The sequence below is a fragment of the Geotrypetes seraphini genome, chromosome 2 (assembly GCF_902459505.1).
Source record: "Geotrypetes seraphini chromosome 2, aGeoSer1.1, whole genome shotgun sequence".
Classification (NCBI taxonomy): domain Eukaryota; kingdom Metazoa; phylum Chordata; class Amphibia; order Gymnophiona; family Dermophiidae; genus Geotrypetes; species Geotrypetes seraphini.
Genome location: NC_047085.1, coordinates 528,705,254 through 528,730,220, shown reverse-complemented (window position 1 = coordinate 528,730,220; position 24,967 = coordinate 528,705,254). Strand labels below are relative to the sequence as shown.

The following is a 24,967-nucleotide window of genomic DNA, read 5'->3' as shown; positions in this document are numbered from 1 at the left end:
ATGAGTCACACAGCAGACTTTTGCACAGATTGCAAGGAGGAGAGGCAACACTGAGGGATACCAGTTAGGAGTAGATTGCAGTAATCTAAGCATGAGGTTACCAGAGCTTGGACAAGGGTCCGGGTAGTGTGCTCAGAGAGGAATGGGCCAATTTTGGATATATTGAAGTGATAGAAGCAACAGGTCTTAGCAGCTTGTTGGATATGCGTAGAAAATGAGAGATCAGAATCGAGCAGAGGAGACTGGAATAATGACAGTATTATTTACAGATGGAGGAGGAAAGAGGAGCAGCTCAGTCTTGGACATAATTAGTTTCAGATGATGGCAGGACATCCAGGCAGCAATGTCAGCCAAACAAGCCGAGACTTTTTCTTGGACTTTAGGTGAAATTTCAGGTGTAGAGAGCTAGATCTGGGAGTCATCAGCATAGAGGTGATACTGGAAGCCATGGGAGGAGATCAGAGAAGAGGTCTTAAGACAGAACCGCTAACAGGGTAGCAGCAGAAGAGGACCCACCAATACATACACTAAAGGTAAAGTAATCAGAAGTGACTGAATGTGGACCTCTGCCTTTTCACTTTCTCCACTTTACTCTCTTTTATTTTCTGTGAACATTAGTGGATGAGCTGACCAAGGAACTGGAAGAGTTTGAGATGAGGAAAACAGCAGCCAGGGCGGTCACCGGAGTGCTTGCCTCTCACCCAAACAGCACTGATGTACATATAATAAATCTGTCACTGACTTTCCATGGCCAGGAGCTGCTTAGTGACACCACACTGGAGTTAAACTCGGGACGCCGCTACGGACTCATTGGACTTAACGGAACAGGTAAGGAGCCGATCAGAATGGTCAATCCTGCTGGAAAAAATTTGGAAAACTCCCCCTCTCTCTCACTTTTTTTCCTAGTTTTAGCATACAGGCAGTATTTTATGGGAATTGGGTAATGCCTTTGATATGCTGCTTTGATAACCAAAGCGATTTACATATTATATTTATTTAATAATTTATTTTCTACTTAAGTTCTAAGCAAAGTACAATAAAACATTTATATTCATCAAAATCTTCACAACATAAACCAGAATCTTTCTAATCTTAATAGGTTTTTTTTAGCATTTTTTTACATCAAGGTCTCTCACTTGTCAACAACTAACGCCTACCTGTACAGATTAGAAGTATTTTGCCTCTTTCCCAAACCTGATTCATATCTACATTTATTTATTCAATTTTCTATACTGCTCTCCCAGGAGAGCTCAGAACAGTTTACATGAATTTATTCAGGTGGCTCACAATCTATCTAATGTACCTGGGGCAATAGGGGGATTAAGTGACTTGCCCAGGGACTCAAGGAGCAATGTGAGTTTGAACCCACAACCCCAGGGTGCTGAGGCTGTAGCTTTAACCACTGTGCCACACTCTCCCCTTGTGAGAATTTGCGGGAAGCCGCTCAGCGCTGAGCAGCAGCGCCAAATCACATTCCTGCTCGTGCTGCTCAGCGGCTGAAAAAACTCAATCTGCGACAGCCAGTTAGCAGCGGGGCAGGAGTTTGGAAAGCTTGATCCTGCCCACTGCACCTCCACCAGGGATCAGCAAAGGTAAGAGGATAGAACAGGGAGAAGGGGGGCAGAGCCTGGCAGCGGCCTCGGTGGCCTTGGCTCGAGGGGGCATTGGCTTGAATATAAACTGGGACCCCCATTTTTGGCCCAAAAATCCTGGTTTATATTCGAGTATATATGGTACATCCAAATCGGGAGAAATCAAAGTCCTAATTTTCTATCTTAGCAGACAAATAATATAACAAGCTATCAGCTGATGGTACATCAGTCTTGGGACTGTTCTCTGTAGATGTCAATGGTTTGGGTTTTTTTTTTCTTTTCATTTTCATTTTGAGAAAAAAAATTACAATCACAAGTTTTCCTTCATATATGTTCCAACCTTCAACAAGATTTTTTTTTAATTCAGCCATGTTCTTAAACATTCAGCTTCTACTCTAAACTCTGACTGGGAAAGAGATGGCTCTATTCTGGCTAGTATATATGAGGGGGTGCTGAAAGTTCTCAGCCCAACCAACCAACTTTCTCAATTCTGAGCGTTATTTTGCCACTCCAGCTGAAAAGAGTGTTATCCAAGGACAAGCAGGTAACATATGCTCACATGTGGGTCATATCATCCATGGAGCCTCAGTAAGGACAGCTTTAAAAGTGCATCGCCTCTTTAAGAACTTAAGAAAGTTTGCGAACTGCTTGCACCGTGCTTGTGCAAGAGCCTTCCCGCTTGACGCAGTCTTGCGGTACCTCAGTTCTTAGTTTTCTGCGGAGCTAAGCAGTTGTGTTTTTGAACACTGTACAAATTTTTTGTATTTTGCCTTTAAAAAAAAAGTGGGGAATTTTTTTTCCTCTCGAGGCCTTTTCTTTTCCTCAGCCGTTGAGCTTGATTTGACTGAGGTGCTCTTTCCGTCGTTAACGGGTTTTAAAAAGTGCTACATCACTGACCCCCACAGTTGGTGCTTGCAGTGCCTTTGCCCGGAGCACTGTGTAGAATCTTGTGCTCGGTGTTCAACCCTGCAGAAATGTTCCATTAAGAGCTGGAAACTTCAACTAAAAAAATTGTTTGGCACTGGCATGACACAGAGAAGATGTCACAACCTTCAACATTGACAGCATCGGCACTGGTATCAGAAGACATCGCTCCATCTGGTAAGTCAGCTAAGAAGCCACCAGCTTCCCAACTGTTGTCGTTGGTCACCCTTGCATCGAGACCCTTGATGCTGACCAAGTGATGACCTCTCTTGCACCTTGCCTGTCCTACATCGAGGTGTGCATCCTCTTTGAGGTCATCCTCTCCGAGGCAAGATGTGGCACTGATGGTACTGGCAGAAGGACCAAAGGTACCAGTGCTTTTTACCAAGTGAGTAATATGGTTAAACTTCTTACCCCATCATTCATTCCTTCAGTAGCGACCCAGCGTGAGCATAAGGCCACTAGGTCCTGTGATACCGATGCTGGCTCTCCAGAGTGGCATCGATGTTCCATGCCCAAGCGTAGGCCATCTCATCGCAGGTCCAGCTCTCCATTCAGGCCCTGCTCCAGTTCATCAAGGCATCGTCACTCTTCCTTCTCATCTTGACGCTCCAAGTCCAGTATCGTCCTTGTCATCGGATCAACATCAGGCTCAACGGCACTATCAATCTTCTTGATGCACTCCTTCACCAAAACCCTTTTCTTGTACAATTCCTCTGGAGTCTACACAGTAGGGCAGGGGTGCCCAACACGTCGATCGCGATTGACCAGTAGCTCAGGAAGGCAACGCGAGTCGATCGCGGAGCCCATCCCGGGCTCCGTGATAGACTCGTGTTGCCGTCCTGATCTACCGGGCCGATCAGCCTTCCTCTCCAGTGTTCTCTCTAGGGCCTTTTAGCTGGGCAGTCCGCCCAGCTGTCATCTGCTGCTGCCGCCGCCGCTGAACATTAAAAAAAAAAAAACCGACTTGGAGATTTCAGCCCGTAGCGAACTTATGCTCCGTGGCTCTAACGTGTGCGTGCCAGCTTCCCTTCTCTTCCCTCCGAAACCGGAAGTTATGTCTGGGGGGGGGGAGAAGGGAAGCCGGCATGCACATGTTGAGAGCCCTGAAGCAAGCGTTCACTATGGGCTAAGGCGGGAGACAGGTTAGTGAAGCATTTGCTCTTCTTCCTGCCGTGTCCTGCCTACTTTCTGTTTCCGTGAAGGCAGGACCCGGCAGCATTTCCCCCAATAGGTCGATCGCGATCTTGGGCCAATCAACCTTCCTCTCCCCGTCGGCCGAAGCATGGAGAGCTTGGGGCGGCGTCAGCTTTCGAGCCTGTTATTGGTGGCAGTTTGGAGCCTGTTATTGGTGGCGGTTTGGGTCCTGGTCCCTGATGGCAGTGGCTTGGGCGAGGGCAGGGAGGGAGACAGACAGAAGGAAAGAAGAGAAACAGAAAAAAAAAAAAGAAAGGGAGGGAGGCAGAGAGAAAGAAAGGGCAGGGAAGAGGAAGGAAAAGTTGGGGGAAGGAATGAGGTCTGGAGGAGAGGAAGCATACAGGCTAAAAGAAGGAAAGAAAGATTGGATGCACAGTCAGAAGAAGAAAGTGCAACCAGAGACTCATGAAATCACCAGACAAGGTAGGAAAAATTATTTTATTTTAAATTTAGTGATCAAAATGTGTCTGAATTTATATCTGCTGTCTATATTTTACAGTAAGGTCCCCTTTTACTAAACCGCAATAGAGTTTTTTAGCGCAGGGAGCCTATGAGCGTTGAGAGCAGCGCTGGTCATTCAGCGCAGCTCCCTGCATTCTAAAAACTGCTATCGTGATTTAGTAAAAAGGGAGGGGGGTATATTTGTCTATTTTTGTATGGTTGTTACTGAGGTGACAATGCATAGAGTCATCTGCCTTGACGTCTTTGAAAAAAACCCCAGAATAGGAATGATAATTAACATTTTCTATGCATATAGTGTGCATTGTGTTTTTTTAAAATTTTATTGTTGGTAGATCATTTTGACTTGGTCATTTTAAAAGTAGCTCGCAAGCCCAAAAAGTGTGGGCACCCCTGCAGTAGGGTAATCAATCCCTTCTAACCTTGAACTGTAGAGAACTCAAAACCAATGTCTGACCCCTCCTCCTGTGATCATCTGCTGTGGCACTCCCCTGGAATATCGGTTTAATTTCCTACAGCCTTGCTGTAGGGGCTCTTCTCTTTTACTCGTGTTTTATTTTCTTAATTTCTAGTACATTATATTGATATTTGGCATGGGTCTTACCCTAGTGCTGTGGATTCTCCCTGCGGGGACATCCTTTGGCGAAAGATCGCAGACCTTTCTATATAAATTGTCTGCATCTGGGGGGGGTTTCCCTGCCGCTACAGTAAACCCCCTGGACAGCCTGCAGGTAAAATCGGGTTCTGGGATTGGAAGCTATCTCACCCCAGGTTCATCCGCTAAGGGATAGAACACAGGCTGCGCAGTTCCATGGAGGCGCGCCTGGGATCGGGACTGGACTGCATACCTTCCCTGATTGTTCTGGAGGTCCAGATAGTCACTGACTGGGGTGACCGGGCAAATGAGGCAGTCAGAAGAAGTGAAAATCCAGTTTTTCCAGCTTCCTGAGGAAATAGATCGCCATGCTTGCTGTTTCAGCTTGCCTGCCATTCTTTTCAGTGCAGCACAGACCATAGGCCTGGTTTGGTGATTTGGGTGGGTCTTAAAAAGGGGCTTTTGGGTGGTTTCCCTGCATGCACTAACCCCCCCCCCCCCCAAGACGTAAAATCGCTGTTTTCCCGGGTTCCCTGTGTTTTTCCTGGGCCATTTTAGGGCAAAATCTGTACCCGTGGTGGCCATCTAGGATTTTCTTTTTCTTTTTCTTCACAATCTTAGTAATATCATTATTAGTTGATTGAGCTCCTTAGATGGGATCACAATGGAATTTAGATCCTTATACAGGTTTATAATTTTTATAGGACTAGAAAAGAAAGTTAGACAACATGGAGGTGATCACATCCTTGCACAGGTTTAATTCCCAGGATGTCAAAGCCCTTTGCCATGATGGCAGCAGTGGCATCACAAAGCAACATTCGCCACATGTTCAACTTCACAAAATTACTTGGATTTTCTTTAAACTTTTTTAAAGTATATTTTTTTGCATTTGATGTGGCAGTAAAGTGATACAGCTTTTGGGGCTTCAGTCCTGGCAGCGGGCTCATCGGGGCCCCCCTGTTGTGCTGGGACTGCTTTGATACGTCCCTACTGTGTAGACTCCAGAGGAATTGTACAAGAATGAAAGATTAGGTTTCTTACCTCTGCTAATCTTCTTTCTTGTAAATATCCTCTGGAGTCTACACACCCGCACAGTTTTCTATCCGATTCGCAGGTCACCTGATCAGTTACTGATAAACTGGATTTCTGTCTTTGACCAGCCTCACTGAGAATTCCATACTTGTTCCTGCCCGTAAGGTTTAAGGGGTTCCAGGGCCCCCTTCTGAACCCTCAGGCTGTGTCTCCTTTATCCAATTTGTTAAGTTCAAAATTGTTTATTGTTCAAGTTGCTGTTTATGCTATGTTTAGCCTAAGGCAATAATACTTTTGAAAATTTTTATCTTGAGCAGAATTGATTATGCAGCGGGGAATCTTGCCCCCCCCCCTTTCTCTCTTTTCTTTTGTTTCCTGTTTTTTGCTCTTCAACCTCTCCCTTAGTACGGGTAACGTCCCATTGGACTGGAAGACGGCTAACGTCATTCCACTCCACAAGAAAGGCTCAAAGATGGAGGCAGCAAACTACAGACCAGTGAGTCTCACATCAATAGTGAGCAAACTAATGGAAACTCTAATTCAAACACCAATTGGATACGATCCTGAATGAGGAGAATCTACGGGATCCCCGTCAACATGGATTTACTAAGGGAAGATCCTGCCAATCCAATCTGATCAGCTTCGATGACGCCAAACTGAGTAATGTAGTGGGCAAATGCACAACAGACGAAGATTCAGTGCCCGACAACATGATGCACGACCTACTCCTACTGGAGCGATGGTCTAGGACATGGCAACTCAACTTCAATGCCAAAAAATGCAAAGTTATGCACCTGGGCAGCCAGAATCCATGCAAGTCTTATACCCTTAATGGCGAGATCCTAGCAAAAACGGTAGCAGAACGAGACTTGGGGGTAATCGTCAGTGAGGACATGAAGTCTGCCAATCAAGTGGAGCAGGCTTCGTCCAAGGCAAGACAAATCATGGGCTGCATACGAAGGGGTTTCGTCAGTCGTAAGGCGGAAGTCATTATGCCATTGTATAGATCCATGGTGAGGCCCCACCTGGAATACTGTGTGCAATTCTGGAGGCCGCATTATCGCAAGGATGTGCTGAGACTGGAGTCGGTGCAAAGAATGGCCACCCGGATGGTCTCGGGACTCAAGGATCTACCATACGAAAAACGACTTGACAAATTACAGCTATACTCGCTCGAGGAGCGCAGAGAGAGGGGGGACATGATCGAGACGTTCAAGTATCTTACGGGCCGCATCGAGGCGGAGGAAGATATCTTCTTTTTCAAGGGTCCCACGACAACAAGAGGGCATCCGTTGAAAATCAGAGGCGGGAAACTACGAGGTGACACCAGGAAATTCTTTTTCACTGAAAGAGTGGTTGATCGCTGGAATAGTCTTCCACTACAGGTGATTGAGGCCAGCAGCGTGCCTGATTTTAAGGCCAAATGGGATCGGCACATGGGATCTATTCACAGGGCAAAGGTAGGGGAGGGACATTAAGGTGGGCAGACTAGATGGGCCGTGGGCCCTTATCTGCCGTCTATTTCTATGTTTCTATGGGTGACGGGGAAGCTGGGTGTTGGGAAGTCCCTGGACATCGTATACCTGGACTTTAGCAAAGCATTCGATAGCTTATCACACCGCAGGTTGCTGAGCAAGATGAGTTCTATAGGATTGGGCGACACATTGACAAAATGGGTGGGGAACTGGCTTGGAGGTAGGCTTCAAAGGGTAGTGGTGAACGGCACCCCCTCTGAAATGACGGAGGTGATCAGTGGAGTGCCCCAGGGCTCGGTCTTGGGCCCGATCCTATTCAACATCTTTATAAGAGATTTGACAGAAGGGCTCCGAGGTAAAATAATATTATTTGCTGATGACGCCAAACTAAGCAATGTAGTGGGCAAAAGCACAACGGACAAAAATTCAATGCCCGACAACATGATGCACAACCTACTCCTACTGGAGCACTGGTCTAGGACCTGGCAACTCAGCTTCAATGCCAAAAAATGCAAAGTTATGCACCTGGGCAGGCAAAATCCATGCAAGACTTATACCCTTAATGGCAAGATCCTAACAAGAATGGTAGCAGAACGAGACTTAGGGGTGATCGTCAGTGAGGACATGAAGGTTGCCAATCAAGTGGAGCAAGCTTCATCCAAGGCAAGACAAATCATAGGTTGCATACGCAGGGGTTTTGTCAGCCGTAAGCCTGAAGTCATTATGCCATTGTTTAGATCCATGGTGAGGCCCCACCTGGAATACTGTGTGCAGTTCTGGAGGCCGCATTATCGCAAGGATGTGCTGAGACTGGAGTCGGTCCAGAGAATGGCCACGGGACTCCCGTACAAAGAATGGCTAGATAAATTACAGCTTTACTCGCTCGAGGAGCGCAGAGAGAGGGGAGACATGATTGAGACGTTCAAATATCTCACGGACTGCATCGAAGCAGAGGAAGATATCTTCTTTTTCAAGGGTCCCACGGCAACAAGAGGGCATCCGTGGAAAATCAGGAGCGGGAAACTGTGCGGCGACACCAGGAAATTCTTTTTCACTGAAAGGGTGGTTGATCGCTGGAATAGTTTTCCACTTCAGGTGATTGAGGCCAGCAGCGTGCCTGATTTTAAGGCCAAATGGGATCGACACGTGGGATCTATTCACAGGGTAAAGGTAAGGGAGGGTCATTAGGGTGGGCAGACTGGATGGGCCGTGGCCCTTATCTGCCGTCTTTTTCTATGTTTCTAACTGTTATTCCAGAGGAGTGTCACAGGAGATGACCACAGGAAGATGGGTCAGACTTTGGTTTTGAGTTCCCTACTGTTCAGGGCTTGAAGGGATTGATTACTCTACTGTGTAGACTCCAGAGGATATTTACAAGAAAGAAGATTAGCAGAGGTAAGAAACCTAATCTTTCATCAAATGTGCGCTGGACTTTGGCACACCGACAATCCTGCAGTGACATTTGCATGCAGGACATATACGCGCCGCCGCTTCCACTGCTTTTAAGCCTTTTCGTTAGCACTGTGAGGGGATGCTCCCGTTTGGGGGGGAACCTCCTCAAATACATTGAAAACTCTCGTTCTCCTTTCTGTTTTTGCTGTTCATGAATTTCCAGTGTACTTGAGGGGGTTCCCCACCTTCACCACAATGGGAGCGCGAGTACCTGTAAATGTACCACGCATACCCTCGCAGCGCTAACGAAAAGGCTTAGAAGTGGCGGCGCGCAAATGTCGCTGTGGGATTGTCGGCGTGCCAAAGTCTGGCACTCTTGACGGATCACCTGACTTAGTCTGATTGAGATGAAGACTTACCTGAGTCTACAATGGAGGCTTATGATACTACCTCGGAAAAGTCTCCACCAAGGGCTAAATCTCCTACTGAGAAACTTTCTTTTACCAAATTTATTCGCCAGTTGGGCAAACAGCTACCAGTCAAGCTAGAATCTGATTCTGTTTACAGTGCTGAATACTTGGAGGCCTTAGATTATCATGAGCCTCCTAAAGAACTTCTCAGATTACCTTTGCATGGTATACTCAAAGAGATACTTCACAAAAACTGGGAACAAACCATTACAGTGGCTCCCAGAAAATTGGACTCTGTATATAAAATAATTTATTCTCCGGGTTTTGACAAACTACAGCTTCAGCACCAGTCCTTAGTGGTAGAATCGACTTTGAAAAAATCTACTCCATCGAAAGTCTATGCCTCAGTGCCACCAGGGTGTGAAGGACACACTGTGGACAAATTTTGGCATCGCCTGTACCAAAATTCCATGCTAGCGTATAGAGTTCTAAATTATAATTTCTATATTTTCTGCTGTATGAAGCACCTTATTAAGAAATTGCCTTCTTTTGATAGATACATTCCACCACAACATTTTACAGGAATTATCATATTTCTCGCACCCTTGCCCCAGCTAGAAGATATATGGCAAGATCTGCTTATGATGCGTTTGAATCATTTTCCAGAGCATTAGCTATGTCAGTAACAATGAGATGTCTTGCATGGCTATGAGTCTAAGATATGGACATCAATCTTCAGGACAGATTAGCAAACATTTCCTTTTTGGGAGATGAGTTGTTTGGTAACTATTGAAAATGCCACACAAAAGCTTACTGATCATGAGAAACATTGGGATGCTTTGGTTAAATCCAAGCCTAAGCCTTCAACTTCTAAATCTTGTAAGCCGCCTTCTTCAAATCAAAGGCGTTTTTCTTCAAAACCAGCTGCTCTTCCTAGACTACAGCAGAAAAATCAAAAACAACAGTGCCCTCAGAAATCTCAATCAGCTGCTCCTCAAAAGCTTGCTCAGTCTTTTTGACGGACTTCTAGAGAGCATGGCTGCTGTTATCCCAGGACAAGCAGGCAGGTATTCTCACTAGTGGGTGACGTCATCCGACGGAGCCCCGATGTGGACGTCTCACAAGCATACTTGCTTGTAGAAACTTTAGAAGTTTCGAGTCGCCCACACTGCACATGCGCGAGTGCCTTCCCGCCTGATGCACCGGGCGTGTCTCCTCAGTTCTTACTTTTCTGCGGAGCCGAGAAGTCCGTCTTCGACTCTCTGTACGAAGTAACTTCACTTGTGCCTTCTAAGTCTGCAGTTTTGGGTTCTTTTTACTCATAATCGTTGATTTTCGTCATGTTTTCTTGTTTTTCAAAAAAAAAATAAAATTTTTTTTCCTTCCGTTCGACTGGGCAGGCCACGTGGCCGCAGCCCCGCGGTTTCGATCTAGCGGCGGAGCTTTTTCAGCCTGTGTCCCGGCCTATCACCGGTTTTAAGAAGTGTGTTAAGTGCCAGCGCGCGATTTCGCTGACGGACCCTCATCGACGCTGTCTTCAGTGTCTTGGGCCTCAACACCTCCCGAAATCGTGCGGCCTTGCTCCACACTTACAGCACGTGCGTTCAAGCGTCGCTGCATCTTGTGGGAGTCGCTGTTCAGCATGGAGGCTTCGTCGGAGCTGCCCTCATCGAAGAGCGCCAAACCTTCGACTTCCACCTTGACTCTTCCGTCTTCCACCTCTGCGGCCCCGAGTCTTCTCAAGCCTGCTTCGTTTGTGCCTGCTTCGATTCCGCCTTCCTCTGCCTTCTCAGGTCAGGTAGCAAAGCAGCCCATTCCCCCCGTGGTGCTCAAGGTGCCCAAGGCATCTAAGTCCAAGCACCTGGGCACCAGGGATCCCGATGTCTTTGCAGGAGGTCCCATTGCGGATGCGGATCCCTCCTTGCCTGCTTCGTTCCAGACCTTGCTGGAGAAGCAATTCATCGAGCTCTTTACCACTATGGGGCCGAAGCTTCTCTCCCAAATCCAGCCTGGGCACGCAGGGGCCTCCCGCGAGGTCGAGCCGCCTCCGGTGCCTCCACGTCGTACACTCTCGCTGAAGGGAGCCGAGTCTCTGCGAGTGTCTGGTCTGGCTTCAATGCATGCATCGCAAGGAGCAGAGTCTTTGCCCATGCCTCCATTAGAACCGATTCACTCAATGCAAGGAGCAGAGTCTTTGCGAGTGTCTCCGTTGGAACCGATTCCCTCGATGCCAGGAGCCGAGTCTCTGCGAGGGCCTCCTCCGGACCCAATGCCGAGCCTCAAGGCTTGGCGGGTGCCTCGAGGTGCGTCTACCCAGCCACTTCTGCTTTGATCCACCGCCTCCAGCCCCATCCACTCGCTGGAAGCCTCGACAGTGCCTCGTTCGCTTCGATGGTCGAGGCCTACTTCCAGGCACAGTTCTGGCCATTGCTCGAGGCATTCATCGAGGCATGCCTAGCCTCGTCGGAAGCAGCCTTTCCTCGACTATTTGCCTCTGGAGTCTTCACCTCCTCCTATGCCGGAGCTCGAGGACATCTTAGGATCTTTTCCTCCCTGCCGATCCCCGGCCTCGTTGGATCCGGAGGCCTCGTCGTCCTCGATTTCTTCTCAAGGCCCTGCTCTGGCTGACCAGCTGTCTTTTTCCTCTTTCCTCCGACAGATGGCTGTGGATCTGGGCATTACCCTGGACACGGGGTCCAAATTTTCCAAGGAATATTTGGAGACGATGCATCTCCCTCAACCGCCTGCTGAGTCCCTCCGGCTTTCTCTGCATAAGCTGCTGGACCAGACCTTCATGCACTGTTTCGAGACACCTTACTCTATCCCAGTTGTTCCGGGGAAATTGGCTGCCAGGTACCACACAGTTCACCATAAGGGATTCGATGCGGCTCAGCTCTCTCATCAGTCTCTACTGGTGGAATCCTCATTGAAGCGGTCTCACCCTTCCCAGGTCTATGCCACCGTTCCACCTGGCCGGGAGGGCAAGACCATGGACAGATTTGGCAGGCTCATCTACCAGAACTCGATGATGGCCTCTCGAGTCCAGAATTACAGTTTTCATTTTGCCACCTACTTCGAGCTTTTCCTCTCAGTTCTGCAAAAGTTTCTGCCCTATTTGGACTCACAAGCTCGCTTCGAGTACCAGGAGGTTATGGCTTCATTGTCCCAACTGCGGCTCCAGATGATGCAGTCATCTTACGATGCTTTTGATCTCTTGGCGAGGGCTGCTGTTTGTTCGGTGGCCATGCGGCGCCTGGTGTGGCTTAGGACAATCAATATGGACCTGAATTTTCAGGACAGGCTGGCTAACGTCCCGTGTGCTGGAGCCGACCTTTTCGATGAGTCCATCGAGGCGGCGACCAAGAAGCTGTTGGACCACGAGAAGTCTTTCCAGTTGATTCTCCATCCGAAGCCCAAGCCTGCTCCTCCTCGTCCATCACGCCCGCCTTTGATCTACCAGTGGCGTTACCCACCGAAACAGGCGCCTACCATCCGTCAGCCTGTTAAGAGGCAGCACACGCAGAAGCAGCAGCAAAAACCTTCAACTTCTGCTGTCCCAAAGGCTCCTCAGCCTTTTTGACTGTTTCGTAGAGAGCATAACTGCCATCGTTCTGCCCTCCCCTGTTTTTCCCATCGGAGGTCATCTCCATCATTTTTACCATCGATGGACGACTATCACCACTGACCTCTGGGTCCTTTCCATCGTAAGGGAGGGATACTCTCTTCAGTTCCATCAAGTTCCTCCGAAACATCCTCCAAGAGAGTATCCTTCCAACTTAACCCAGACCGCCCTTCTTCTTCAAGAAGCTCCGGCTTTGCTCCGGCTTCGGGCTGTCGAGCCGGTCCCTTTGGACCAACGGAACAAGGGTTTTTACTCCCGGTAATTCCTTGTCCGAAGAAGACGGGCGATCTGTGTCCTATTTTGGACCTCAGGGTGCTCAACAAGTTTCTGGTCAAAGAGAAATTTCGCATGTTAACTCTGGCTTCTCTCTATCCCCTCCTCGAGCAGAACGACTGGTTATGCTCTCTGGATCTCAAGGAGGCCTATACTCGTATTCCTATCCATCCGGCCTCTCGACAATACCTCAGATTTCGGGTGGGACATCTCCATCTTCAATACCGAGTGCTTCCTTTCGGCCTGGCTTCGTCTCCCAGAGTCTTCACCAAGTGCCTGGTTGTGGTGGCCACAGCACTCAGGAACCACGGTCTCCAGGTGTTTCCCTACCTCGACGACTGGCTCATCAAGGATTCCACGTCTCAGGGAGTCGTCCAGGCGACCCGAAGGATGATCTGGTTCCTGCAGAGTTTGGGGTTCAAGATCAACTTTCCAAAATCCCATCTGCAACCTTCCCAGACTCTTCCCTTCATAGGAGCTGTTTTGGATACCATTTGACTCAGGGCATTCCTTCCTCCACAACGCCTGGATGCTCTTCTTCATCTTTGTCATTCAGTGTCCTCTCGCCCGTCCATCTCGGCGAGACACATGGCAAAAGGAGTCATGTGCACTGTAGAGGCCAGACTTCACCTCAGAATTCCTCAGTGGACCCTGGCATCTCAATGGACGCAGGTATCCGACCCTCTGACTCGCCACATCCAGGTCACTCCTGCTCTGACACAGTCTCTTCGCTGGTGGATGCTCTCTTCCAATCTCTCCAGAGGTTTGCTGTTTCACATGCCTCCCCTTCAGAAGGTTCTCACGACTGACTCCTCGACCTATGCTTGGGGGGGCTCATCTGGATGGTCTGCGCACTCAAGGCTATTGGACCAGTGCGGACCGCCTGTGTTACATCAATCTACTGGAACTCAGAGCGATTTTCAATGATCTTAATGCTTTTCAGCATCTCCTTCATGACATGGTGGTTCTCATTCGCAATTCTGGAGGCCGCATTACCATAAGGATATGCTGAGACTGGAGTCGGTACAGAGAATGGCCACCCGGATGGTCTCGGGACTCAAGGATGTCCCGTATGAGGAACAGCTGGATAAGTTGCAGCTGTACTCACTCGAGGAATGCAGAGAGAGGGGTGACATGATCGAGACATTTAAGTATCTCAAGGGCCGCATCGAGGTGGAAGAAAATATCTTCTTTTCAAGGGTCCCGCGGCAACAAGGGGGCATCCGTGGAAAATCAGGGGCGGGAAACTGCACGGGGACACCAGGAAATTCTTTTTCACTGAAAGGGTGGTTGATCGCTGGAATAGTCTTCCACTTCAGGTTATTGAGGCCAGCAGCGTGCCTGATTTTAAGGCCAAATGGGATAGACACGTGGGATCTATTCACAGAGATAGGTAGGGGAGGGTCATTGGGGTGGGCAGACTAGATGGGCCGTGGCCCTTATCTGCCGTCTATTTCTATGTTTCTATGGACAACCAGGTCGCCATGTATTATGTCAACAAACAAGGAGGCACGGGATCTGCCTCCCTCTGTCAGGAAGCTCTGAAAGTCTGGGATTGGGCAATTCGCCACAACACCTTCCTCAAAGCTGTCTACATTCAGGGGGCGGACAATGCTTTGGCGGACAACTTGAGTCGTCTTCTACAGCCTCACGAATGGACTCTCCATTCCATGCCCCTTCATCACATCTTCTCTCTGGGGAACGCCTCAGATAGACCTCTTTGCAGCTCCCCACAACTTCAAATTGCCTCAGTTCTGCTCCAGGATCTACACTCCTCACCGCCTCGAGGCAGATGCTTTTCTTCTGGACTGGAGGAATCTCTTTCTGTATGCGTTTCCTCCGTTTCCTCTCATTCAAAAGACTCTGGTCAAGCTCAGGTCCGACCGGGCCACCATGATTCTGATTGCTCCTCGGTGGCCCAGACAACCTTGGTACTCCCTTTTACTTCAGCTGAGCAGCAGGGAGCCCTTCCTTCTACCAGTGTTTCCATCTCTGCTTACGCAGCATCAGGGATCTCTGCTTCATCCCAACCTGCAGTCGCTACATCTGACAGCTTGATTCCTCTCAACGTAACTCCCTTTCAGTTTTCACAAGCTGTGCGGGATGTTTTGGAAGCTTCCCGGAAGCCTGCTACCAGACAATGCTACTCCCAAAAATGGTCTAGATTTTCTGCTTGGTGTTTTTCACATCATATGGAGCCTCCTTATCCTCTGTTTTGGACTATCTTTTGCACTTATCTCATTCTGTCCTCAAGTCCATTTGAGTTCAATTGCTGCTTTCCATCAGCCTCTTCAAGGGAAACTCTTTCTGCTCATCCTGTGGTTTCCAGATTCATGAAAGAACTTTTCCATGTCAACCCTCCCCTCAAACCACCTCCAGTGGTTTGGGACCTCAATGTTGTTCTTTCTCAGCTTATGAAGCCTCCATTTGAACCTCTTAACAAGGCTCCTCTGAAGTATCTCACTTGGAAAGTGGTGTTTCTCATTTGTCTCACTTCTCATCGAGTCAGTGAGCTTCAAGCATTGGTTGCGGATCCACTTTTTACAGTGTTCCATCATGACAAGGTGGTCTTTCGCACTCATCCAAAATTCCTCCCCAAAGTGGTCTCGGAATTTCATCTGAATCAATCCATTGTTCTTCCAGTGTTTTTTCCAAAGCCTCATTCTTATCCTGGAGAATCAGCTCTTCATACTCTGGACTGTAAACATGCTTTGGCTTTCTACCTGGATCGCACCAAGCCACACAGAACTGTTCCTCAACTTTTTGTTTCCTTTGATCCGAACAAGTTGGGATGACCTGTCTCGAAGCGTACCATCTCCAATTGGATGGCGGCTTGTATTTCTTTCAGCTATGCCCAGGCTGGATTACCCCTTCACAGTAAAGTCACAGCCCATAAGGTCAGAGCAATGGCAGCCTCTGTAGCCTTCCTCAGATCGACACCGATTGAGGAGATTTGTAAGGCTGCTACCTGGTCCTCGGTTCATACCTTCACTTCTCATTATTGTCTGGATACTTTCTCCAGACGGGATGGACAGTTTGGCCAAACAGTATTACAAAATTTATTCTCCTAAGTTGCCAACTCTCCCACCATCCCATTGTGGTTAGCTTGGAGGTCACCCACTAGTGAGAATACCTGCCTGCTTGTCCTGGGATAAAGCAGTTACTTACCGTAACAGTTGTTATCCAGGGACAGCAGGCAGCTATTCTCACGTCCCACCCACCTCCCCTGGGTTGGCTTCTCTGCTAGCTATCTGAACTGAGGAGACATGCCTGGTGCGTTGGGCGGGAAGGCACTCGCGCATGTGCGGTGTGGGCGACTCAAAACTTCTAAAGTTTCTACAAGCAAGTATGCTTGTGAGACGTCCGCATCGGGGCTCCGTCGGATGATGTCACCCACTAGTGAGAATAGCTGCCTGCTGTCCCTGGATAACAACTGTTACGGTAAGTAACATTGCTTTTCTATTTCTCAGCCTCTTCCTCAACCAATCGGAAGTCGGCTCCAGCTGTATTATCCCCATTGGGAACTGATAACCACAGACCTCTGGGTGCAAAAAGTCATTCGAGAGGGTTACTCTCTTCACTTCATCAATATGCCTCCAGATCATCCGCCAAGAGAGTCTTCTTTCAACCCTCCTTAGCCATATCTTCTTCAGGAGATAGAATCCCTCCTTCTTCTCGAGATAGAATCCCTCCTTCTCAATACTATAGAGGTTCCACCTGCGCAGAGAAACCTGGGGTTTTACTCCCAGTATTTTCTCAACCCAAAGAAGACGGGAGGTCTGCATCCAATCTTAGACCTCAGGGGCCTCAACAGATTTCTAGTGAAGGAAAAGTTTCTGGTCTCCAGGTGTTCCCCTATTTGGATGATTGGCTGATCAAAGATCCAAACTCTCAAGGGGTGATTGTAGTGACTCGCTTAACAATTCTCTTCCTTCAGCAGTTGGGTTTTGAAATCAATTTTCCTAAATCCCAACTTCAGCCCTCTTAGACTCTGCAATTTATTGGAGCCCTGCTAGACACCATTATCTCAGAGTGTTTCTCCCTCAGCAAAGACTAGAAAATTTGACAGACTTCTCACCTGCTATCACTCTCGGCCAGGAAAATGATGGGTCACCTGACTTCCACGGCGCATGTTACTCAATTTGCGAGACTTCATCTCAGGACGCCTCAATGGACTCTCGCATCTCAGTGGTCTCAAGCTCTCAACCCACGGTCTCAAGCTCTCAACCCACTGTCTCAACACATTACCATCACTCCTTCACTTTGACAATCTCTGCAGTGGAACTCTTCCAATCTTTCCAGAGGGTTTCTTGTTCCATACACCTCCACATCAAAAGGTTCTGACAACGGACTTGTCCACCTATGCTTGGGGGGGGGGGGAGCTCATCTGGATGGTCTTTGCAATCAAGGTCACTGATGACCACCTTTGCCATATCAATCTGTTGGAACTCCAAGCGATCTACAGTGCTCTCAAAGCTTTTCAACACATTGTCACCAACCATATCCTTCTTTTTTTTTTTTTTACTTTTCTTCTATTTTATATTCAGTTCCACAATGAAACAGAACATAACTTCCCATACAGCCATGGACATGAAAAAGGAAAGGAAGCCTTGCACCAGCTGCAGAGTACATCATTTCATACATTTTTGGGGCAGGTAGTTTAGAGAGCAGCTCTTCAAGTACGAGAGTATAGGTATGTGTGTGTGTTTCTGTGCACAACTCACTAGGGCAGATGAACTTTTCTTAACTGGATGTGCCTGGGGTTGCAGGAGGTCGATTTTGCATACCCCTGCCGCTCAGGGCTTTTCTCTCAGCACCTCCAATTTTGCTTGTCTAGCACAAGATGAGTTATGACGCCATACTGCAGCCTACACCTCTCCCCTGCATCCAAAAAGTGAGTAATGGTGTTGAGGGAAACGAAAGAGCCCTAGTGAGCATGCAAGATGGTGTGTTCTGCTGGTGTTGGATACTTAAATACTGAAGGCTCAGTATAGGCAGGTAGGGCCGTCAACCCACAAGCACCACCAGTCAGGTTGGTTTTCAGGATCCACATTCATGAAGGATATCCTGAAAACCAGACCAATTTGCATCTCACAAAGACTGCAATTTGACAGCCCTTGTAGTGCACAATGGACATTACAGCACTTGATATCAGGGCACCAATTACAGGTTCAAGGGTCAAGACACATTATAAAACAAAAAGATCTTTACCTTAAATTCATTGACAAAATGAAAGTGAATGGAAATTTTGGGGGGTTTTTCTCGTTACATTTCTGAATGAGGAGCAGACAGGCTCTCATCTGTTAACACAGAGTTCGTTGCCCATACACCTCCCATCACTGGTGGCTTTACTTCACAGCATTGAATGCCACATGTCTCTGATTCATGGGATTGTCAGGAGATTTCATCCATTCCTTTTTCAGGAGCTGCTTGAGTTGGGACAGTCGCATATTAGGGTTCTTCTGCTTCAGGCGTGGCAGGGTCAGCTCCTCATAGGCAGTGAAGGCAGCTTTCATCCGGCGCTCAGGGTGGCAGTCTAGCTCATCGCCCATGCTGAGGACAGCTATAGCATCTTCAATGGTCCGAGCTTCCACCATCCCTTCTTCCAAGACCTTACGGTTCACATTCTCTTCCAGAGGTGTCTCCAGGTGGCTCTTTGGCTTTGGTACTGCTTCTTCACTTTCTTCTTTCTGTAGCGTTTCCTCAATCTGAGCCCGAGTAACCTTGCCTGGAGCTCCTGCTTTATTTATTTTTCCCTTTATTTTCAAGTCCTCCTCTTCCAAGAGCCTCTGGGCCTCCTTCTTCCGCTCCAGATGATCCAGGCGCTTCTTCTCTTTCTCACCCTTTCTCTGCTCTTTCCTTGCAACATGCTTATCATCGTCCTTCCAGTAGGCATCTTCCAGCTCCTGCTGCCGCTTGGCATCAGCCACAGCTTTGGCCTCTGCCTTCCGTGCCCGGGCAGCAGCAGACTTTGTATTCTCTCCCTGGAACTTCTTGGGCATTCCTCAGGGTGTGCTGCAGCTCCTGCCCGGCCACCGCTGCCGAAGCCGCCAGTTGCGCTGTCGCGCTGCTGATCATATCCTTCTTATCTGCATGGAAAATCAGGTTGCAATGTATTACATAAACACACAAGGCGGCAAGGGCGCTCACCATCATTGTCAAGAGGCCCAAAAGATTTGGACCTGGGCGATTGCTCACAACATATTCCTGAAAGCAATATACATTCAAGGAGAAAATAATTCTCTTGCAGACAAACTCACAAGGTTTCTTCAGCCACACAAGTGGACGCTCAACTCTGCAGTTCTGCATCACATCTTTTCTGAGTGGGGGACTCCTGAGACTTGTTTGCGTGTCCAACCCCCCCCCCCCCCAACCACAAGCTGCCCCAGTTTTGCTTCAGGCAGTACTCTCCCCAACAGCTACAAGCAAATACTTTTCTACTGGCTTGGACACACAAGTTTCTCTATGCGTTTCCTCCAATCCCTCTCATCCTCAAGACACTTGTCAAGCTCAAACAGGAGGAGGCCACCATGATTCTTATAGCTCCTCGGTGGCCCAGACAACGCTGGTTTTCCCTTCTACTTCAACTCAGTATCGAGGAACCAATCCCTCTTCAGATTTGTCCATCTCTTCTCACGCAGAGTCGCAGATTGCTTCAGCATCCCAATCTTCAGTCATTGCATCTGACAGCTTGGTACCTCTCGGGCTGACATCGGCAGACCTTAATTTTTCTCAGACTCATTTTGGAAGCATCAAGAAAACCGTCTACGCAACAGTTTTATCAACACTAATGAAGCGTTTTCCACATGGTGAACTCTTCATCATCATGATGCTAAACCCACCTCTGTATCTTCAGCATTGGATTGCCTTCGACATTTATCCAATTCAGGCCGCAAGACCTCTTCGATTAGAGTTCATCTCAGTGCTATCAATGCTTTTCATAGACCAGTTGATGGAAAACCTCTCACTGCTCATCCTCTTGTATCCAGATTTATGAAAGGATTTTTCAACGTCAAACCTCCAGTAGTTTGGGATCTTAATGTGGTTCTTGCTAGACTAATGAAGCCTCCTTTTGAACCAATGTCCTCGGCTCATCTTAAATATCTCACTTGGAAAGTGGTTTTTCTCATCTCTCTTACATCTGCTCGAAACATAAGTGAACTTTGGCCACTGGTGGCAGATCCACCGTTCACAGTGTTTCATCAAGACAAAGTGGTGCTTCGCACACATCCAAAGTTCTTTCCAAAGGTAGTCACTGAATTCCATCTCAATTAATCCATTGTACTTCCAATATTTTTTTCTAAGCCTCATTCTCATCCTCGAGAAATGGCTCTTCATACTTTAGACTATAAACAAGCTTTGACCTACTACTTACAGCGTACTCAGCCACATAGGCCATCTCCTCAACTCTTCTTCTCCTTTGATCCTAATAAGTTGAGATGTCCTGTACTTGGTTGGCGGCTTATCGCCTTCTGTTATGCTCAGGCTGGGCTGCAGCTGGGGAGTCGTGTCACAGCCCACAAAGTCCGAGCTATGGCAGCTTCAGTTGCATTTTTTATGTTCCACCCCTATTGATAAAATCTATAAAACTGCTACTTGGTCCTCAGTTCATACATTCTCATCTCACTACTGTCTGGAATCTTATTCCAGATGGGATGGTCACTTTGGCCAAGCAGTTTTGCAAAATTTATTCTCTTAATGGCCAATTCTCACTCCATCTCATTGTAATAAGTTAGGGGGTCCCACATGTGAGAATATGCTGCCTGCTTGTCCTGGGATAAAGCACAGTTAATTATTAAAGCATCATCTGTTTTGTAAGATGAAGTATGATGCCTTTTATATGAAGTGGCAATTTTGATGTTTTTTGACATGTTTTGCTTTGTTGTTTTTTAATTGTGTATGTTTGGTTGTAATTCACCTTGTTTAAAGGCGAAATATAAATAATAATAAACTATAAAGCATTGAAGGAGAAAAAGCTGAGGGATGTTTTGTTCTGAGCACTAGGAGAGCAAAGTCCAAGTTTAACATTGTCAGATAATGTTTACCTATTGCCCATGGGAGTCCTTGTTAGATGTAAGTAACCTTACTGACTGAAAGCCATCTGTGTGCTGCCTTGTTGCTATTATCCTTAAGGTTTCCTTTTACAGAGTGAAAGCGCAATGCTGGAACTGAGTGGACACATCTGTCTATGTATCATCCGCCTCATTATGTCTGGCAACAACAGACGGGACCTTCCTCGTGTTTCAGACAGCAGAAGCCCAAAATCCACAGCTAGTATTTCCTCCCAGGATGGGATTTTGACTGGGTCAAGGCAGATAATTCACAGCTTCTACAAAACAAGATGTTAGAATATTTCTTTTTTGGGGGTGGTGAGGGGGAGAGAGATGGCAGACTAAAATTTTAGATAAACATTGCTCTGTTGGAAACCATGCCAGAATGCCCAGGTCCACCTCTCAGTAACCGATGACATATTTGAATCCCACCAAAATATTTCAACTTGAACACAATCTAAAAATGACACTTGTAGCTGAAGCCAGGAGTTTAACATAATGCTTTTTATGTCTTCCTTCTGCTTAATCTATGCTGCTGCTTGCAAAATAAGCTGGTTTCATTTGCATTTTAGGAAAGTCTATGCTTCTATCAGCAATTGGGAAACGTGAGGTGCCTATCCCAGAGCACATTGATATCTATCACTTGACTCGGGAGATGCCTCCCAGTGAGAATACGGCCCTGCAGTGTGTGATGGAAGTGGATAAAGAAAGGACTATGCTGGAAAAGGAAGCCGAAAGACTCGCTCATGAGGATGGTGAGGACATCCATGTCACAGAGATAGTGAGATGCTCCTTCTCACTTCCCTTGATTCAGCTCGTGGGATTAGAGTAAAGCTTAGTTCCTTTGCCCTATTTGGAAATTGGCATTTTTTTTAAAATTATTATTGATGACCACATTTAGCACTTGAAAATTCACATAACTCCAGACTTTTGCCAAAAAAAATGTAATGGGGAGGGAAAACACCTTATTGTTGTTCAAAATTTGAAAATAATCATGATGCTTATCATGTTTGCTATTTTTCTTAACTTAGGAGTTTTCAGTCATAAAATTATATCTTTGTTCAAGTAATTATTGTCCTTTTTCAGTCAGCTTTTCCTTTATGTCTATGGCAGACCAATCTAGAATGAATGGGTTATGTCCATCTACCAGTGGATGGAGACAAAAAAATTAGTCCCAAGAGCTTCACCCTTTAAGTAAAGCCTGAAATATTCAGTATTTTTCTCTGTCTTCAAGCGGATGGTGGATGGATCATGCAGCTCCATGGCACTTGTCAGGTAGCTCCTGACTTGATTATTTTCGGGTGACAGTTGAGCAGGGGCTTATACTGGTCATCTCTGCTCAGGTTATAGCCTGAACTTTCTCAGTGAGCTTGGATGACACCTGGTGGTTCCAGGTCCGTCATTTTCCGGTTTAGGTGACCTCTGAGGTGACTTTGGAGCGTAGAATTAAACAAAAGCTTTTTTTGTTTTTTAAAAAATATTTTTTATTTAGAAATTTCACAATACAAAACACAACATTTGGTTACACAACCCAATCAGGAAAGCAAAAGATTTTTTAATAAGTTCTGTATGTGGCAATCTTCTGAAAAGCAGGTGTGTAGTTACTCCTCCTGCTTCTAGTTTTACTTCATTGAGGTAAGTCACTATTTTTTTCTTGCTTGCTGGTTGTACAAGAAGCTTTTGTGCCTGTAATTTAAGTGTGTTTTGAGTTTTTAATCACCAGTAACAAAAAAGAATTGTTTTTGTTTTCATCTTGTCAGTTTTCTTTTCTCTTCTTGGGTGTTTCTTTTCAAGAGGCTGATTTTATTTTTCCTGCTTTTGGTTTCCTCAGAATGTAGGTAGTTTTCTTTTTGACTGAGCAGTTGGTCGCCTCTCAGTCTGTGGTGAGCATGACTTTGCTTAGCAGGTTTAAAAAAGGTTTCTTTATTGTCCCTCCAGACCAGCACAGACGGATGGGTTTACGCTTCTCTGCCAGCAGGTGGAGACCGAGAACACATTGACTTTTGGCAGTAGTAGAAGTGGGCTGTGAAGTCCCATCTACAATCAGTCTGTTCTCAGTCTTCAGCAGGTAGAGGTGGTGATAATCCTGTGAAGTCTTTCCTCCTCTTAGTTAGAAACATAGAAACATGACGGCAGAAAGGGGCTATAGCCCATCAAGTCTGCCCACTCTACTGACCCATCCCCTTAGTCTATGCCCTAATAACCCAATTCCTTAACTCAATCTTCGTAGGGATCCGACATAGGCATCCCATTTATTCTTAAAGTCTGGCATGCTGCTTGCCTCGATCACCTGCACTGGAAGCTTGTTTCAATGATCCACCACTCTTTCTGTGAAGAAATATTTTCTGGAATCGCCATGAAATTTCCCGCCCTTGAGTTTGAGTACGTACTGCATGGATTTCTGCTTCCGAGGTGCATGACCTTGCATTTCTTAGCGTTGAAGCCTAGCTGCCAGGTCGAGGACCAACTTTCCAATGCAAACAGGTCCTGCTCCATATTATTCTTCAAATTGCATTCACCTACTATATTACATAATTTTGCGTCATCGGCGAATAATGTTATTTTACTGATTAGTGGCCTTTATAGTCCTTTTTTTTTTTTTTTTTGCTGTTTGGATAGAGCTTGAGAGACCCTTTTGGGGGTTTATCTGACCTTGGAGGTGCCACACTTGGGCAGCTGGTCCCTCCCCCCATTTTCACCCACCTCCCCAATTTTTGTTCAGAAGTGCCTCAGCTGTACGCCTTGCCACAATCAAGCAAAGACTACAGCTTTGAGAACCTGTGGGGTCTGCTCCTTTGTCAGTTAGTTTTTTAGTTTTTTAAAAAAAAAGTCCTGAGGCAGTGCCGGTCTGAAAGGAAGCCTTTAATTGAGCTTAATTGGTTTTTATTGCTATCCGTCACTTACTTTTTCTCCTCTCTAGCAGTTTACAATGAGCACTTTAAGGAGACTGAAAAAGTGCTGATTGCGTTTCTGATGAGCGGTTGATGTGTCCGGTGTGTTAACAAAGTGCTCCAGCCACTGCGAGGAGGAATCTTCATTGGCTTCGGATGCCAGCGAGCAGGGTTCCCCTTCACGCGTGCATTGCTTGTCAGTTATAGGCAATGGAGAAGCCCGGGCTTCTCCTACCACCCACACAGGGATTTTCCCAGTCGGCAATCAGGGAACTTTGGTTACCCTTACCACCAATAGTGCCTGCAGTTCTAATTTAGTGGTTGGGCCCATTCAGGCCTATTTGCTGCTACAGCCATCGATTTTATTGTCGGTTTTGGTGGGAAGCTCCACCATTTTGCCTGTGGCCTCAGGTGACCTTCCTACTATTTTAGAGAGACGGGAACAGGTCTTAAGTGTTTGTTCTGCATCTGCAGTGTATACCTTTTTGCTGCCAGGGGTTTTGCCACTGATTTTGTCTTAGCCATTTACAAGACTTATTTGTAGGCGGCTGGGGGGGTCTTGCTTCTTCCCTGGGGGTCTCCGGTTCATCGGGAGATCTCGTACAACCTACTGACAGGTGATCTAAATATTCACCTAGAGCAGGCAGAGCAGGGTGACTCCAAAGATCTACTATCCTTCATTTCTTCACTAGACTTCTTTATTCATTTTTAAAACATATACAATAAGTGAAATACAGAATATATTAATCATTTTACAATATAGACATCACTTAAAATTTTTCAAATATTCATGCTTATTAATAACCTCCCCTCCCCCCACCAAAACTTTTACAACAGTTTTTCCAACCTTATTTACCTCCCATCCCTCCCCCCTCCATGGATGTGCATATTATCTGATAACAAACCATAACTATAGAGATTCTACAAAGGACGTCAATGGGCCCCAAATTAATTTAAAATTTTCATTATTCCCTAATATAGCAACATTCATTTTCTCATATTTATATATTAGACATAAATTTGCCCACCAAAATGTAAAGTTGAGACGATCCCA

At 46.7% G+C, this 24,967-nt stretch overlaps 1 protein-coding gene and 1 pseudogene across 1 annotated transcript; one reads left to right on the top strand and one right to left on the bottom strand.

The window, feature by feature from the left end:
• LOC117354784 overlaps positions 1–24,967 on the top strand; it is a 183,025-nt pseudogene that overhangs the window by 21,799 nt on the left and 136,259 nt on the right.
• On the bottom strand, positions 18,228–19,003 carry LOC117354783 (coiled-coil domain-containing protein 124-like). The gene has a single exon (XM_033932753.1). It carries the CDS (start codon positions 18,971–18,973, stop codon positions 18,320–18,322), a length of 654 nt encoding a protein of 217 aa, XP_033788644.1. The 5' UTR covers positions 18,974–19,003; the 3' UTR covers positions 18,228–18,319.

What these genes read in the sequence shown, in the direction of transcription:
- LOC117354783 (XM_033932753.1), bottom strand. Translation starts at nt 18,973, where the DNA reads ATGCCCAAGAAGTTCCAGGGAGAGAATACAAAGTCTGCTGCTGCCCGG.